The sequence below is a fragment of the Osmia lignaria genome, chromosome 3 (genome assembly GCF_051020975.1).
Source record: "Osmia lignaria lignaria isolate PbOS001 chromosome 3, iyOsmLign1, whole genome shotgun sequence".
In the NCBI taxonomy this organism is placed as follows: domain Eukaryota; kingdom Metazoa; phylum Arthropoda; class Insecta; order Hymenoptera; family Megachilidae; genus Osmia; species Osmia lignaria.
Genome location: NC_135034.1, coordinates 12,207,950 through 12,223,227, shown reverse-complemented (window position 1 = coordinate 12,223,227; position 15,278 = coordinate 12,207,950). Strand labels below are relative to the sequence as shown.

Below are 15,278 nucleotides of genomic sequence, written 5' to 3'. Positions count from 1 at the left end.
AAACGTAGTATACTTAAAGTATGTACAAAAAGATGGAACGTGACCTTTTTATTTTGAAAGGGAATACTTAAAGCGTGTTGCGTTTTTGCTTAAAAATTATTACTGTCCCATCAATCGTATTTCCACTATTCATAATTAAATGCAAGTAGTAAAGTAGCGTTACCGAGGGTTATTCTTAAAGAAATAATTTAGATAAATATAAACAGGAAAACCGGAGTATAAACTATCGAATATGAAATGTAGAAAAAAATCAAATGAAAGTAAAAATAATTAATTACAAAGTGTAAAGAAAAGACAAGGAAAACTTTGATGCGTCATCGTACTTACTCTTCCGAGACTGTCATTCTTCCAACGCAGACGAACGAAATGCAAAAGAACGGAGTAGCGAAGGACGATCTAAATGAAACTGTACACTTTACCGAACGGAAAATAAAAAAACTTCTCGGTTCGTAAAATATTTGACGAACAAATAATACATCGAATAAGTTAATAAACAATACGATCTTTTTTGCACTTGAACATGTATCGATGAATTTTCAGAACCACGCACTAACAGTTCTGTAAGCATAAGATGTACGTAAACTTTTAAACGTATCAACTCGATGCCGTAAAAGTGTATGATAATTGAGAATCTGTCGAAAATTAATCATTTTTCTATGATTACAGACAGAAATGTTATAGGTATTCGATTTTAGCGTTACGGGCCCCGTTAGCGCGGATACTTTCGAGACGTTCACAAGCTTGCTTCAACCTGCGACTGCGTGTAGGAATCCAACATTTTTCTTCTTCTGTATTTCGACACTAATCCTCATAAGGATAAACCATCGATAATCGTGCACTAAACATTTTAAAAACAAACGCCACACCCAACGTTTATTCACACAATCAACTACTATGTATATCCTAACGTATCTCCAGCCGCGTAATTACTAACGAACTGACCGATGCAAACGGACTCGGAAAGCTTGGGCCTCAAGAGTGGGAGAAACATTATCTCTTACTATAGCGTTTTCTTTACCGACCCCACATCTCTTTCTCTTTCTCTCCCTCTTTTTCCAACCCATTTCTACCCCTACTTTCCTTTCTTGCTATTCACTACCATACCCCACGATACAGCTTGCTCCGATCTGATCCGATTCATTTCGTTCTACTCCGTTCCGTTCCGTTCCGTTCCGTTCCGTTTCGTTTCATTTCGTTTCGTTCCGTCTCGTTCAATTCCATTTCATTCCCCATTTTCCGCATGATATTTGAATACGATAAATAAGCACTTATACCTCTAAAAAGATTTTCTTTTTCTATACAAATGAGATCAGTCATAATTATATTACTTTACTACAATTTCGTTGGGGCCGTTACATAGAAAACTATACTTTGACACGTAAATGAAATAGCATTAAATAAATCGAAACTCTGGCTAGAAATACTTGTTAATATAGTGTACAAAATAAATTCACGGTTTTTATTTGCTCTCTTTTAGCTTATGAAACACAGCGTTTATCGTTATAGCTTGTGTATATAAACTCGTTGTAGAAAGGAATCTAATTTTCGTTGTACGGCTTCGCTGGTAACTTCATTATGCGTTACATCGTTAGGTCAAACAAGTGGAATACGTTTTCGTTTTCTATACTGTAACACGGAAACAAGAGAAAAACAAATTCGATCGAAATACATTGGCCTTCTTTGAATATTATTCCAACGCAAGGTTTTAATTAAATGATATTTATATCAAACTTTCGCGTAAATCATGATGCGTGACGCCCAACACACGATAACCATACTCTAAAAATGCTGTTCGCGCGACATATATTTAACCATCTAACACAATACTACACCGCCGAGTTATCAAGCAGCTTCATCGACTTTATTACCCTTAACTAACCGTTTCCTGCTTATTTCGTTCACATGAATATATCGAATAAATGTGTACGCGCAACTAGATTTTTACACCCAACCCTTCTTTCAAAAGTTTCAAGTTTTCTCCACTTGGTTCTATAGGGTATCGATAACTCTTCTTAAAGATTTATAAATATAGATAGAAGACAATACCCATCAGGTATCATTTAAAGAGAGACAATTGCTTTCACACGCATATTGTATGTACGTGTATACTATACGCGATACACGATACACGATACACAGTGAACATCGTAACGATTGCAGCTTTAACCGTTTTATTATTGAAGCAACGTTTAGGAACGTTCAAAGAAAACTCTTTTTCAGGGCTACGTTTACAGAAAAAGGCAAGCTTGGGAGAAATTCATAAAAGCTATACAGAAAGCACCTTACCCCTATAGCTATCGTAACACGCAAACATCCCTTGTCTTCCCTTTCCTCCTATTCTCCGCTTTTCCATTAACACTTGCAATTTTTTATTCGCGCTTTGGTATTTTTATTTCGCGCCCATGTACCAAAATGCGCAAAGAAACACACAAATTTAAAGACACACGCAATAATAATAAAAAAACAAAAGAAAAGAAATAGAAAACTTTTATACGAGTCAAATCGAATGTAAAATGTTCAACAGTCTAATTACAACTACCAATTCCAACAGGTGTCGCTTCATCTTTGCTCATCCGAAAGACAATAAATCCTGAACCAGTAACATTTCACCGTAACTCGTAAAAAAACAAGACACACTGTAGAGAGCACTAAAAAACACAAAGAATACAGAACAAATACCAATTTTCAAGGGCATTTAAAATACAATTTATCAATTTTATAACCTTGCTATAATGATCAAATAAAATAAGAAGCATCGAAATGAAAATAAATTGTAACGACGTACAAATGCAACAAATAAAATATCCTTATTAACCATTCGTCAAATTTATTTGATTGATAAAATATACCTCAATAAAATTACCGACGACAGGAAATTGTAAACTTTTTACATTCTACGGTAGCAGTTACTTTCAGCCATGTTTTATATATCGATGATGTTTCTCTATATATATGAGAACAAGTTTTAATTATGTAGGTCGATATCAGTTGATATTAAGCAATTGTTTGTTGCATTGTGTTCGAATAAGATTTAATACATACCAAAATATAACACGAAATACGATGATTTGATTACAGAATGCAATATCAGTAGAGAGATTTAATTAAAGTTCTCTGCGGTGGGCAGTAAGGTCGTTGGAAGTATACTCATGTTAGCAAAAAGAGAATGTTCCGTCTAAACTTGTATCGTGGGATATAAAAAGGATGGAGGATGATATCGACATTTACGAAGATTTGCCAAGTTTTGAAACGAAACCTAATGAAAATGTACGTATTTATTATGAGATACAAGTATGGTTCATTATATGCAACCAGGTTATGTTTCCCTTTGCAACATCGAACGAGTTTCGCGCTTCAAGTTTAATTCGTTATACTGCTTCAGTCCGTAGGAAATAACGAGAAAGATATTCCACCCGAACAGATTGAATTAAAGAAACAGATCGCAGAGCTCACAATAAAGTTGGAAAATTTTCAGAAACTTAATGAAAATTTGGAACTCAATTTACTTTCCTTATTGAAAACTGCGAAAGGAGAAATTGCACGAAAAGACATGGTGATAAATGATCTAAGAAAAAAGTAAGTATGCGTGAAGATTGGAGATTTTTTTTCCGATTACTCAGTAAATGTTGGTATAATTATACAGGTTGGACGATGTAACATTTAAGAGAGGGGTACATTCCAGAGTTAACGAAAGTGTCGTTCGTAATTCTACTGTACGAAATTACAAACCAACTGGTTTTTGCCTTCCTCCCCAGGAAACCAAGTTTGAAACATTGGTCACAGATTTACAATGCAACCAGATCAAAGAACAGCAAAAGAAGTCTACTTTGACTCCTATTACAGTATTTGGCGAACGATTGCGAAAAAGGATTATAGACGAGCAAAATCTGGAAAAGAAAGAAAAACTGAATAGTAATACTAATAGTAATAATAATGATAGCAGCAGTGTTGAAGCAAGGACAGAAAAATATATAGGTGAAAGCGATAAAGAAAATGGTTCCTTTACTAGTACTAATCTCTCCAAAATCCAAAATGTTCAGCCTTCTACGGTCGTACAATTGACAGAACAAGAATGTACAAAGAGCCCTTTAACAACACCAAAAATTACAGCAACAGATTCTGAACTGGACGATAAAAATAAGATAGATATTAAGATAGAACAAATGCCAGTAACAAGTGCAAAATTTACAAGAAAAAGAACAGTTGAAGAAACGAACGAACACCTTCCCGTGAAACGAATAAAACTTGAGGAGAAAAAGTGTTTGACGGAATCAACAAAAAAAGAAAACGTATCGAAATGTACGACAATCGAGTTGTTCAGTAATATTAATGAAAAACGAAACGAAAGCCCAAAGAGTTCGGATACAGGATACACTTTTGATCCGACTACAAAAGTTAAAAAATGTGAACCTTTTGTCACGGACGACTCGAATAAAAAGGAGAGCAGGAAGGTATCAAGAAAGAACAACGACGCGTCATGTAACGATAGAATTATGGACAAACGCTTTTCGAAACGTCAAATGCAGTCCACTGAAAATTACACGTTTCGACCGGACGAGAGAAACACGGATGATCGGTGTCTGGAGACTTTTAAGAGGGACACTCATCGAAATGTCGTAGAACATCGCCGTACCAGACAAAGAGAAGATCGTTACGCGACTACCATTATTGATCACCGATCATTTTATGTCAAAGAAGCGACACCGTACGCCAAAAGTCCAGAAGGAAGGTACGGCCGTGGTCAGCGTGTCAAGCACTCCAATTATGGAGACAGATTTGAAAAACATTACGATTACCGAGGTCCCGGTGCAGAAAAATTGAAATCTGTTAACAAGGAATTGTGCGGTACACGGGATATTAAGAAACGTACGAATGTCGAACGAAACTCGATTGACCGAAAAACAAACAGCTTGAAAAAGAATAATCATTACGAAGAATACGGCGGTCGAAGATTGAGAAGCACCGATAGAATAGCTAAATTGGAACGAGAAAAGCAAAACGTGTACAACGAGTTACAGAGGATCAATATAGAAAGACCTAGAGAACGTACAAAAGAAATTTTGAAACGGAACAGCAAAAAGGACAATTATTCCGTAATTGTGCAAATTGAACGAATTGACGAGGAAAACAAGGAGCTTAAATACTCCAAAGAATCGGAGAAGCGCGCGAAGGAATCAAAGAAGTCGGTAACTTGTCTGGAAGAGGGTGAGTTAGCGGATAGTCCGGAGAAAAGGGATAAACGAAAGAAATTGAAAGACGAAGGAAACGAGGAAGATAATAGAGAATTATCCGATGTTTCTTCTTCGATTAATAAAGACGTAAAGAACGAATTGGTTGAGGAACCGAAAATTTCTATTGATAATGGTTTAGAATGTCCTTTGATGAAACAAGAGCACACGGTATCAAATCTAGAAGTTAACGAAGGCGTGGAAAATGTTGAAAACATTGAGAAGTTTATTCGTGAACTCGCTTCCAATGATCCAGATTCTAAGAAAACGTGTGAAACTATGTTGGAAACAGTATGTTCAACCCTAGACGAGAAAATGTTGATATCAGAAAGAGATATCGAAGAAAAGTCTATAATGAACGAAAAGAAACAACTGTCCAAATCGGAGAATACATGTTCCAGTATTTCTGAAGGCGAGGAGTTTTTCGCAAACGTTGATGATGCGAAGGCGCAAGCAAGAGAGTCGAAAGACGAGGTTCCTGTAAATTCCGGGCTGACTGTAAATTCCATGGACACCTGTTTATTTAACAAAACGACGGAAGTATCGGGAGATCAATCTAAAGTAAATTGTCAGATTGAGACTGTCGCAAAGGAGGATCTTCTTTCTGTTCTTGGCAGCAAGTCGCCGTGCACTCCTTCCACCAGTTCATTAGAATCGTCCAAGAAAACTGTCGTTAACGATGATAAAATTACTATCATGCCTGATGACAATAAAGACGATATTCGAAACAGTCACCTCCCCGATCATCGCAATAATGACAATAATGAACAGAAAATTAATCAAAACCAACTGGCGACTGTTGAAAATAAAGAAAAGGAACATTCTTTAAATGCAACCGTTGCAACAAAAGTGGAGCAAACGAAGAAAGAACGCGGAGCAGAAGGAAAGAAGAATGAATCGAACGAATTGCCGAAAAAGTCGTCGATTCGAAAAAGAGACGATGCGAAAGCGAAACGTGCTTCGTTGAACGTTCAAGGAAGAATAGTTGTATTCGTTCGTCGCAAGAAACCTGTGTGTTTAGCGGATAACAATGCCAATATGACTATTCTCATAAACGATAAGAAACAGGATACTAACGAGACTAATTCATCCAACCGTATTACTGCAGGCAGCACGACGCTACAATGTAATTCGCCTTTGAAAAAGCCGCGAATAAGCGAGCGTGAGGCGAGAAAAATTAGTTGATTCTTTCATTAATTCGCTGTACATATATGGGAGTAATCTATTCTAAAATCTTGGGAGAACCTAGAGAAATCCTAAGAAGAGCTTACTATAACCAACTGTACTGTACATAAACAAGAATTGTGCATTTGGATCTCTTTCCTTCCTTTTATAAATAAACAATCGCACAAATTAAATGGCAAACAAGAACAGCATTTAATTTGATATCGTTTCATTTGACATCGTTGTCACGTTGTTGCTGCTGCTGCTGCTTTTTGTAGAAAATTATACAAAAAGCAAGATTCCTATGAATTTATGTAAATAGCGTGTGTATGTGTATATAGATAAATATATAATAATGAGAGTACAGTACGTGTACATAAAATGTATCTTTGTCAAATTGACATATCATTAAGTTGTTGTTATCTTTTCAATCTTACGGCGTCGAAAATTGTTAATTATTCCCGAGTGTTAATTTTCAGAAAGAATGAAATTTTTTGATCCGAATACTTGAATTTTTTCATCTCTGTTCCATTTAATAGATTTTACATGAACTAGCATGCCTCTAGAATACCTATCAATTAGAAGAGAAAGACAGAAGGACACGTTTTCAGCGCGTCGCGACGCGTCGCGACGCTCTGCGCGCTGTCGCAGTCGGAGCCAGCCGAGAAAAACCGAGAGAGAGAGAAGAAGAAAGGTAGGGAGAGATGGATGAGAAAAGAGAGAGAAAGAAGATGAACATCGATGTCGGGGTATACACAGAGCCGTCGCTATAAGATTAAAATAATTGTTAAGAGTGCTCGCGAGAATAAATTTCTGAAATCTGCAAATATGTATAGTTAAAAGGAAGTACAGCTTACCAAGAGCGTGTTACGAGTCGCGCAACGAAATTCGCTGCTATCCTCGCAACGTTCGTTTCGGTCTAGAGGCCGAATCGAATCGATTCTTCTGTACAAGCAACGCGTTCGGTTCGTTGTCGTCAACTGTGTCTCGCACTGTTGTCGAATTATGGGTTCGATCGTCCTAAAATCTCTCTCGGTTCTTCTCGGTATATTCTTTGTTTTCGTCGGTACGATGAAGTTAACTTCGCACATTAGCAAGGATCTACACAAAGATTTGGTGAGTCAGACCGGAATGCAATCTTTCTACAATTATGTAACATATGTATAGATTTTCACCCTGTCTTCTTCCGTACATATTTCATTCCATAATTAGCACTGTGGGTGCTGTTCAATTTTTTTTTCTTACCCTCGTCCTTGACCAATTTTCATCTCGAATCTCGTCCCTTGTTTCGTTTCGTTTCGTTCCGTTTCGTTATTCATGCGACCTCCCGCGAAAAATACGCGTTTCCTTTATGCTTGATCGCGCTACTAGCCATGCTTTATCCGTTCCCTGACAATCTGTCAACTTTTCATCGTTCTTCCTTCCCTCGTATTTTCTTTGTCGCTGCGTATGTACACTGATTTCCATTTTCTCCTGTCAAAACATCTTTCGTCTTTCTCTGATACGAAACGGTCATACTACCCTATCGACAATCGTTTTCTATTCAAACGAGAAACGCACGTACGCGTCGATGCGTAAGACACGTGCTCCTACGCGTACGTACGCACACGCGTTTATCCTCCCACCTTTTTCGCTATTTTTTTTTATTTCACTTTTCTTTTTCTTCGTTCTTGTAAACTCAATAACGATATGGATAAATACAAATATGATAAAAGATTTCTTTACCTCGATCGATCGATCGATCGAAACAAGGTTCTCTTCTTACGATTAGAATAATTTGATGGCGCGCTATTACGAACTTTTTGGCCAACGATCAAATCGTTCTTTTCCCTTAAAACGTATGCGTCTGACATGCTTGAAACATTAATTTCCTCAAAGCTCAAAGTATCTCAGATTCCTTCTGAGTACGATGTAAATTGAATTTAATTCGCTCGCTTCGACGCGCCTTGTGAATAGATTATTTTTGTCTCTCGTTATTACCCAATGTTCCAAGTTATAGTAAAACAGCATCGGCATAGCAGTCTTGGTGACGGGCCAAATATCGCTCCGAGTGCCAGCCTGCGATGTTTACCAGCCCAAGAAATCGCAAGAATCTTCTTTCTTTCTTTCTTTCTTTCTTTCTTTCTTTTAACGCGTCCAAAGCATCTAACACGTTTCTAACTCCTTTTGTTTACGCATACACGTCACAGTTAGTCTTGTATGTATCGGTATGTTTACAGAGAAAGGAGTACGTGAAATACGCAAAGGTATTCCCACTTTCCGGCACGCTGGATTTTAAGGTACCCAGTAAATGGTACAGAAGAGTTGTCGGATCGCTCGAGATCATTTGTGGACTTGCAATGGCGATAGTTCCGAGTCGTAAGGAAGTTGTACCAATATCTAGTTTCCGCTAATCTTCCACTTGTCTCACCGTCGTTTTCTTTTTTCTTCTTCATATCTTTTTCCAGATAAAATAAAAAATGCATCAAACACGGTTCTGCTCTTATTGATGTTGATGGCCGTGTATTCTCATTACATGGTAAACGACAAATTTGAAAGGATTGCTCCAGCATTGGTAAGAGCGAAGTGAAGGGATTTAATAACATTACGAGACAAATGACGACGGTTCATTCTTTTAGGTATTCTTCTTCATGCTGACAGGACGATTGGTGATCGATTGGCAACTTAGGCGAGATGACGTGCAACCAGTCACGGCAAACGGGGTCGATGATAAATCTAAAAAACAGGACTGAATTTTTTAATTCGTTTAACAAGTAATCATCGAGCAGAGTAAACAAATTAAAATCCTCTTCGTTTTAAACGATTCCTGTATATTTCGAGAATTCGTTCCAGTCGAACTTCCGGGTTTTTGCATCTTTTATTTGCACGTTCAGTTTTCACGGCTCGCGTATCACCCTTCCTACGTATCTCCTTTGTTTAGAAGCACCTGTGTTAGCCTGTTTTATGCAAGAAATTCTTTTTTCAATCGGTAAAGAATTAATATCGCTCCGATCGAGCGAACAAGCAACCGAGGGTCGTGCAAAACACATTATTAGCTCAAGCACAAGGTAATTATTAACTGCCACTCGAATTAATGTGTTCTTCTTGATATCGTGTTAAGATGTAACATTATGTCCTTAGATAATAATTAACGGTATCAACATTATAACGCACACGCGTACGCTCTTGTTTTCCCGTTGCTATCTTCTATTTATGTACGTATTATCCGCGCGTTTCCTCCAAATTTATCCAATCGCATTTATCTTTAACGTTCAGTTTATGAATCGACATAAATCAGACGTAAATCAGACGTAAATCAGACGTAATTAGAAAGCAACGGGAAAATAAGGATATCGAACGAAATTACACGTAAGAACGTGAAATAAAAATTGACAAATTGAAAATACGCTCACGTTTAAAACATAAGAACAATACCATATATATACGTATGTGCGTTATGAATGTTGTTACCTGTAGTCCATCCAACGAGACCTCGTTGAATGATCTACAAGTCTCACCTACCAACGGTGTATGCCTTAAACGTACATGCACGTGAAAATATGGAACTGAATATTGAAACGCGTATACATTGTAAATCTAGATACAACAGAACCTCCCCTCCCTCCAATGTGATTATCGGTTTTTACTTTGACCAAAATCCATTGTAGATTTCTCGATACCATTCTTTATAAGTATAAGCGAAAGAAGATATTACAGTTTTACCACGAATCTGTAAACGTGCACTCACATTGTGCTACTCAGTTTCGACGATACATTTCAGTAATAACAAGTTTAAATACGAACGCCGATTTTACATAAAACAAAATAACATGATATTTAAAAAATACCTTTAATATGTTCGGCGTGGCTGCAATGATGTAAACAATTCAATAAATAACTTATTATTTTTACTTTCGCATCAGTTAAATATTTTCGCATATTTTCATATTCTCATATTTATGTTACTGTCTTCACGCGATACTAGTCGATGCTGTTTCGTGAACTTGGAGTTAGAATAATTTGCTGCTAAAGTTATAAAGCGTCGAAAGAGATACAATATATTCAATCATGTTTTCCATCATGCCTCTTCTTGGCCAGTCCTTAAAAGACATAGAGCCTTCTGAAGATTTAGTATAGCTGTAGGCACATCGTCGTAATTCAAAGCACTTCCGGCCCACTTGATTAATTTTTGTGCTTTACTTATATCTTCTACGGACAAATCAACTCCTCCTAACGAACATACCAGTTTAACGATACAAATAATAGTAGGTCGAATCAACCGAATTACATTTCATCGATTTACCTTCTGTTTTCATCGCCACATTATAATCTTTATCTTCAGAGGACCACTGTCCAACGTTTCCTTTGTTACTCCTATCGGGTACCTCGCTAGACGAATCATTATCATGAATATCGATCAACTCGTTCGAACGTGATGGTGTTTCGTCTCCTTTTGGTTTCGTTGTTGTTTCACCACTATCTGAATTTGTTGCAAAAAAAAGTAATAAAAAAATAAAATAAATTAAGAGTGTCTATACACAATCCTTCTTACCTGGACTTGCATTACTATCAAAATCAACATTTTCAGCGTCATCTGGCATCGGTCCTGGTACAGGTGTTTCATTGTTTTTCAAACAATTGTGAATGTACGCCGCTTTCCATTTCGCGTATTTTCTATTTTGCGCAGCTTCCTCGGTCAATTCACCGAAAGTAGTTAATACGTCGTACAGTAATCCAGCGGTGAAAAAGCTTTGTATTATATTCTTGCCAAAATTGCCCTCTCTATCATTTTTATCCGCGTAAAGGAAAAGCTTCAATGCCCAATTTTCGAGATGTGCCTGTGCGGCAACATCGTTCGTGATAGCTTCGTTGTCCCGCAACTCTTTTTTAGTCGTTTCTAACCAGTCCATTAATTTCATTAGAAAGTTTGTCTCTTTTGGGCTCTTTGTTGAAAGTTTCAAACCCGTTTGGAGCGCGTATAAACGACCTAGGACAAGCAACTAAATTGACTAATGTTTCTTCTACTATAGAATAAATGAAAAATAAATACGTACACCAATAACTAACTACAGGATCGCGTTGATCATGGGTTGCTGCTATTTTCAAGTACTGTTGTATAGTTTTCAAAGATGCTGGAATTTCTGGTAAATCAGGTCCAACCATGATGACAGATTGATATTACCTAAATAAATTCTCTTTTCTCTTCTTTCTTCCACTCTTTACTTTAATAATTACTATATTATGATTGCATTCTGTCTAAATGCAAATGTAATATTATTTATCCTGTAAATAATTGCCATCAAATTAATAAAGACTGATTAATCAAGATAAAAGAAAAAACTTGTATTACATCGCGACAGATAATTCAATAATAATGATAATAATAATAAGAGGAATATGTAAGTGTTTCTTTGAATTCGTTTACGCAGAAATTGACAAACTATTAGATCGATGAGAACTAACCTCTTCTTGTAGCGATTAAATATGATTATCTTGTATTTATGTAGAATATTATTGCTCTTCTATAAATATCTGTCAACTTTTCTGTATATTATAGATTACCTATATATATATTACGCTTTAGCGAAATCGTATCACTTGCGCTTGCGAGTGTTAACTTGTGACAAAATTGACAATATTATGACAGAGCGCATACTGTATAGTATGTGTATTTTCAGTTTCTTCTTCTTGATATATTAACTTCAATATTAAAATATCGCTCGTGTTAATATATTTATGCGAAATAAATTTTTTTTAACTTTTCTGATCTTCCGGAAACTCAAGAAAAATCTGTATAAATCATGAAAACGCGACAAGAATTTTACCAGCTAATCGGTTTTGCGGTCTCAAAATCAGTAAATGCTGGCGAGGTTTTTTGAAAATTACGCGCATATTATGAATGCTGTTTAACACTATTTTTTATATTAAATTACATTTAGTTTAAAAGCGAATTAAGTTTTCGCTTTTTCATTGAAACACGGGAACAACGATACAGTTCAATTTTAGCAATGAACTTTGTTACAATGATCGCTACGATCAGAAGAACCCATCGAGCTATGGACTCTATGGAAGAATTTACAACAAAATCTTGAGTTGTTATTATCGAACTAATAGAATCAGTAGCTGTATGTATACCGCAGTTCACCAGAGTCCATAACTGCGAAAAGACCAGTTTTCGTTCTTTGCGCATCTCCAGTACGCATCTTCGCCCTGATTGGCGATACTCCCAAACGAAGTGGAAAGCGATTAGCAGAGAGCTCGCTGCGTTCCCCCACCATCTTCCAACCTGCGCGTCGCAGTTATGGACTCTGGTGAACTGCGGTATATGTATATATGTATATTATAAACATCAAAGAACACGGTTCTCTCCTATTTAAACGTGAATACTTTAATTTCTATCATCATATGAGAACCGATACTTTGTACATATTTAAATGGTAAAATAATTGAGTGTACGATAATGTTCAGGAAACTTGTAACATTGCATACATTAAATAGCTCATCGTTACTAACGACAGGTAAATTGTAAATTTCCTATTTTATTTGTATGTACTAATCTTGATTTTATATAAACTAATTGAACATTGTTATTCCTTAGTTGTAAAGTACGAATAATCACCTAAAAACTTTCATACAGGAATTCCATCCGCGTCAAAGGTTATATCTCGAGCATTTTCGGAACAGGACGTTATTATCACAGACAACAAATGGGATTTAATAAGTGCCGTTTGTTTAGAACGTCATCCGGTAATAACAAAACCGATGAAAGATATAGAAATACGGTATCAAAAGGTGTTACGACAGATGGAATTTGAAAATAGCCTGTTGTCAAATTTTGAGTTACAAAAAGAGAAGGAAAAAAAGCTAAAAGAAAAACAAGTTGATTGGGAGAAAGAAGTGCTTGTTATTCAAACAGCAGAAGACTTTGAAGATCTTTGGGAAGAGGAATTAAAGAACTTTGAATTTGCACCCAGGGAAAATGGTATAAATATTTGATTTTATCTGTTAAAATGACTGATCTTAAAATGAATCCTAAAATTGTGATGTATTATAGAAGCTGAAGATAAGGTGATTGTATCATTGAGACGTAAGCTAGATAAAAATCTGTTATTACTAGTAGAACAGAAAGTTGGTGACAACAACTTTTGGATTCCTCCTCAAAGCATAAGGCAAGATAGAGAAACTATGATACAGGTAATCTTTATCATAAGTTTCTCATCTTTCTGATTACCATTATCAATACAACATTAATGGTCTCTTATTGTTTCAGACTGCTCATAGAAGTTTGCAAGAACTTTGTGGAGATAATGTAAAAGTACAGTTTTATGGTAATGCTCCAATAGGATTTTATAAATATAAATACCCTAAAAGTATACGAACAGAAGGAAAACATGGAGCAAAAGTTTTCTATTTTCTGGCAAAGTATATAAACGGTGATATTTCTAGTAATGTAAAGCACTGTTGGTTAGATCGAGAAGAATTAGAGAAAACAGTACATCCTGGTGTTCACAGAAGTTTGTCCCAATTCTTGATTCCTGATTAAGTTATAATGCAAGCTATTGTAATTTATACGCGTGTATGTTTAGAAAAATTTAAAGATGTATAAGAATAAATCGATGTTAAAATTTACATCTTCTTCTTCTTCCGGTATATTTTGTATCGTTCGATACTTTCTTTCCTTGCTTTCGTCTCCTTTCCTTTTTCTCAAGAATCCAGTCTCTGCTCTTCTTCAGAGGTTTGCCTCTGATTTTTCTTAACTGATCTCTAAAAATAGGGAAGGAAACGTTACACAATTACAAGTCCAAAATTTCGATCCAATTTAAAAAGCAGACCTTCTAGATGCATATGGGATGGCTGTTTCGACGTCGTTAACGTCTAAAGCTCGTGGAAGAACAGCAGGTCCACCGGTCATTAAGACTAAAAAATACTTTTTTGCTTTGGTACTGTTTGGAAAATCTACAACTACACCACCATAAAATCCTGCTCTTGTGGCCTGTGTTGTAACTAGTTGGATTTGTTCACTGTTTTCAGGATAAAACTGAAACACTGCTCTAGCAGATCTTGACAAACAGGAGAACAAGGTGGAAAAGAATTTATACAGGCGTTTTGATGGATCATGAGAACTTTTATCAGCATTGCATAACCACTGTAGTGCAGAAATACTAATTGCTCCATCAAAGGTACCTGCTTTAAATGGTATTCCTTGACCCATATCTCCTAAAATTAAGTCTCCATCTACTTCTCTTTCCAAAGCTACTCCTGTAAACATAATGATAGCAATTGAAAATGATTAGAAACAAATAACAAGTGAATTTGATGCAACATCCTTGCCTAGCATTGCAGGAGATATATCAATTCCAATCCACACATGTCCGTGTTCTTCGATTACACTGCCGCTTAAGCCAGAACCACAGCCAATGTCTAAGAGTAAAAATGTTTGGTCCTCTGGTAGCAGAAGAAGTTCTAAGGCACGTGTACACATTTGTTCTTGTATGTCTATCATTCTAGAACTGTGGAATTGGAATTCCAAGATTTGAAGATCAATAAAAAGTGCAAATATCAAGCATGTGTAAGATTTTTTTTAATAAAAACTTACTTTTGTGTGTACTTTCGAGCTTCGGATTCATCGTAAAACTATAAAAAAAAAAGGAGAATACATAAGAATCGTAACATGGTTGATTAAATGAATTAATGCTTACCACTTCGGGTGGGGCTAAATGTTCTGGTCTTCTCGACATTTTGTATCTTTTTGTTGTTTTTTATCAAAATTGCCTTTGCAAAATTAGAGAATAAAACCTTCCTAGATAACGAGTTTATACATGTCGCTCTGTTCGTGTTAAAACGTGCTATAAACATCTATCTAACCTCGTTTCAGGTTTCTTTCCTTTCGCTCCTATCCATTCCCCT

The 15,278-nt window shown here is 36.2% G+C and overlaps 6 protein-coding genes across 14 annotated transcripts in view; 3 read left to right on the top strand and 3 right to left on the bottom strand.

Annotated features, from left to right (window-relative positions):
* cno (adherens junction formation factor afadin) overlaps positions 1-8,612 on the bottom strand; it is a 25,818-nt gene extending 17,206 nt beyond the window's left edge. For 2 of the 8 annotated variants that reach the window (XM_034338593.2, XM_034338592.2), the window contains exon 1: positions 328-1,279. Coding sequence is in view for 4 of the 8 variants with exons in the window: in XM_034338592.2 (XP_034194483.2) it covers positions 328-344 (17 nt within the window). In the remaining 4 variants the exon portion in view is untranslated. Of the gene's footprint in view, positions 1-327; positions 1,280-2,286; positions 2,658-2,849; positions 2,937-7,249; positions 7,393-7,637 lie in introns of those variants that run through there. The other 6 variants (XM_076693195.1, XM_034338597.2, XM_034338589.2 and 3 more) reach the window with 5 other exon arrangements.
* Positions 3,066-6,953, top strand: FLASH (FLICE-associated huge protein). Of its 2 annotated transcripts, none has more exons than XM_034338615.2 (3): positions 3,066-3,267; positions 3,476-3,576; positions 3,644-6,953. In XM_034338615.2, the coding sequence occupies exons 1-3, from the start codon at positions 3,205-3,207 to the stop codon at positions 6,411-6,413; spliced, it is 2,934 nt and encodes a 977-aa protein (XP_034194506.2). In that variant the 5' UTR covers positions 3,066-3,204; the 3' UTR covers positions 6,414-6,953. The 2 variants fall into 2 exon arrangements, with proteins under 2 accessions (XP_034194506.2, XP_034194505.2); XM_034338614.2 differs by having other exon boundaries at positions 3,084-3,267; positions 3,383-3,576; positions 3,644-6,945.
* LOC117610805 (putative acetylcholine receptor chaperone) lies at positions 7,373-10,282 on the top strand. The gene is made up of 4 exons (XM_034338636.2): positions 7,373-7,508; positions 8,612-8,750; positions 8,840-8,946; positions 9,011-10,282. Exons 1-4 carry the CDS (start codon positions 7,398-7,400, stop codon positions 9,122-9,124), a joined length of 471 nt encoding a protein of 156 aa, XP_034194527.2. The 5' UTR covers positions 7,373-7,397; the 3' UTR covers positions 9,125-10,282.
* Vta1 (vesicle trafficking 1) lies at positions 9,480-11,993 on the bottom strand. Its single transcript, XM_034338627.2, has 5 exons — positions 11,835-11,993; positions 11,426-11,654; positions 10,924-11,358; positions 10,675-10,851; positions 9,480-10,601 (listed from the first exon to the last, which is right to left on the bottom strand). The coding sequence occupies exons 2-5, from the start codon at positions 11,532-11,534 to the stop codon at positions 10,450-10,452; spliced, it is 873 nt and encodes a 290-aa protein (XP_034194518.1). The 5' UTR covers positions 11,535-11,654; positions 11,835-11,993; the 3' UTR covers positions 9,480-10,449.
* On the bottom strand, positions 11,831-15,278 carry LOC117610800 (18S rRNA (guanine-N(7))-methyltransferase). The gene is made up of 5 exons (XM_034338628.2): positions 15,071-15,278; positions 14,968-15,005; positions 14,703-14,881; positions 14,204-14,630; positions 11,831-14,135 (listed from the first exon to the last, which is right to left on the bottom strand). The coding sequence occupies exons 1-5, from the start codon at positions 15,107-15,109 to the stop codon at positions 13,991-13,993; spliced, it is 828 nt and encodes a 275-aa protein (XP_034194519.2). The 5' UTR covers positions 15,110-15,278; the 3' UTR covers positions 11,831-13,990.
* Positions 12,750-14,000, top strand: mRpL46 (mitochondrial ribosomal protein L46). The gene is made up of 4 exons (XM_034338629.2): positions 12,750-12,889; positions 13,009-13,353; positions 13,426-13,565; positions 13,642-14,000. Exons 1-4 carry the CDS (start codon positions 12,832-12,834, stop codon positions 13,912-13,914), a joined length of 816 nt encoding a protein of 271 aa, XP_034194520.1. The 5' UTR covers positions 12,750-12,831; the 3' UTR covers positions 13,915-14,000.

Bases quoted from the DNA above. Each gene is read 5' to 3' on its own strand.
- FLASH (XM_034338614.2), top strand. From the start codon at position 3,205: ATGGAGGATGATATCGACATTTACGAAGATTTGCCAAGTTTTGAAACG. The intron at 3,268-3,382 runs GTACGTATTTAT...ATACTGCTTCAG, and splicing joins AAACGAAACCTAATGAAAAT to TCCGTAGGAAATAACGAGAA. The intron at 3,577-3,643 runs GTAAGTATGCGT...ATAATTATACAG, and splicing joins ATAAATGATCTAAGAAAAAA to GTTGGACGATGTAACATTTA.
- LOC117610805 (XM_034338636.2), top strand. From the start codon at position 7,398: ATGGGTTCGATCGTCCTAAAATCTCTCTCGGTTCTTCTCGGTATATTC. The intron at 7,509-8,611 runs GTGAGTCAGACC...GTATGTTTACAG, and splicing joins AGGATCTACACAAAGATTTG to AGAAAGGAGTACGTGAAATA. The intron at 8,751-8,839 runs GTAAGGAAGTTG...ATCTTTTTCCAG, and splicing joins AATGGCGATAGTTCCGAGTC to ATAAAATAAAAAATGCATCA.
- Vta1 (XM_034338627.2), bottom strand. From the start codon at position 11,534: ATGGTTGGACCTGATTTACCAGAAATTCCAGCATCTTTGAAAACTATA. The intron at 10,852-10,923 runs GTAAGAAGGATT...CAACAAATTCAG, and splicing joins TGATAGTAATGCAAGTCCAG to ATAGTGGTGAAACAACAACG. The intron at 10,602-10,674 runs GTAAATCGATGA...TATGTTCGTTAG, and splicing joins TGTGGCGATGAAAACAGAAG to GAGGAGTTGATTTGTCCGTA.
- mRpL46 (XM_034338629.2), top strand. From the start codon at position 12,832: ATGTTCAGGAAACTTGTAACATTGCATACATTAAATAGCTCATCGTTA. The intron at 12,890-13,008 runs GTAAATTGTAAA...ACTTTCATACAG, and splicing joins CTCATCGTTACTAACGACAG to GAATTCCATCCGCGTCAAAG. The intron at 13,566-13,641 runs GTAATCTTTATC...TTATTGTTTCAG, and splicing joins ATAGAGAAACTATGATACAG to ACTGCTCATAGAAGTTTGCA.
- LOC117610800 (XM_034338628.2), bottom strand. From the start codon at position 15,109: ATGTCGAGAAGACCAGAACATTTAGCCCCACCCGAAGTG. The intron at 15,006-15,070 runs GTAAGCATTAAT...TTTTTTTTATAG, and splicing joins ATTTAGCCCCACCCGAAGTG to TTTTACGATGAATCCGAAGC. The intron at 14,631-14,702 runs GCAAGGATGTTG...TTATGTTTACAG, and splicing joins TATATCTCCTGCAATGCTAG to GAGTAGCTTTGGAAAGAGAA.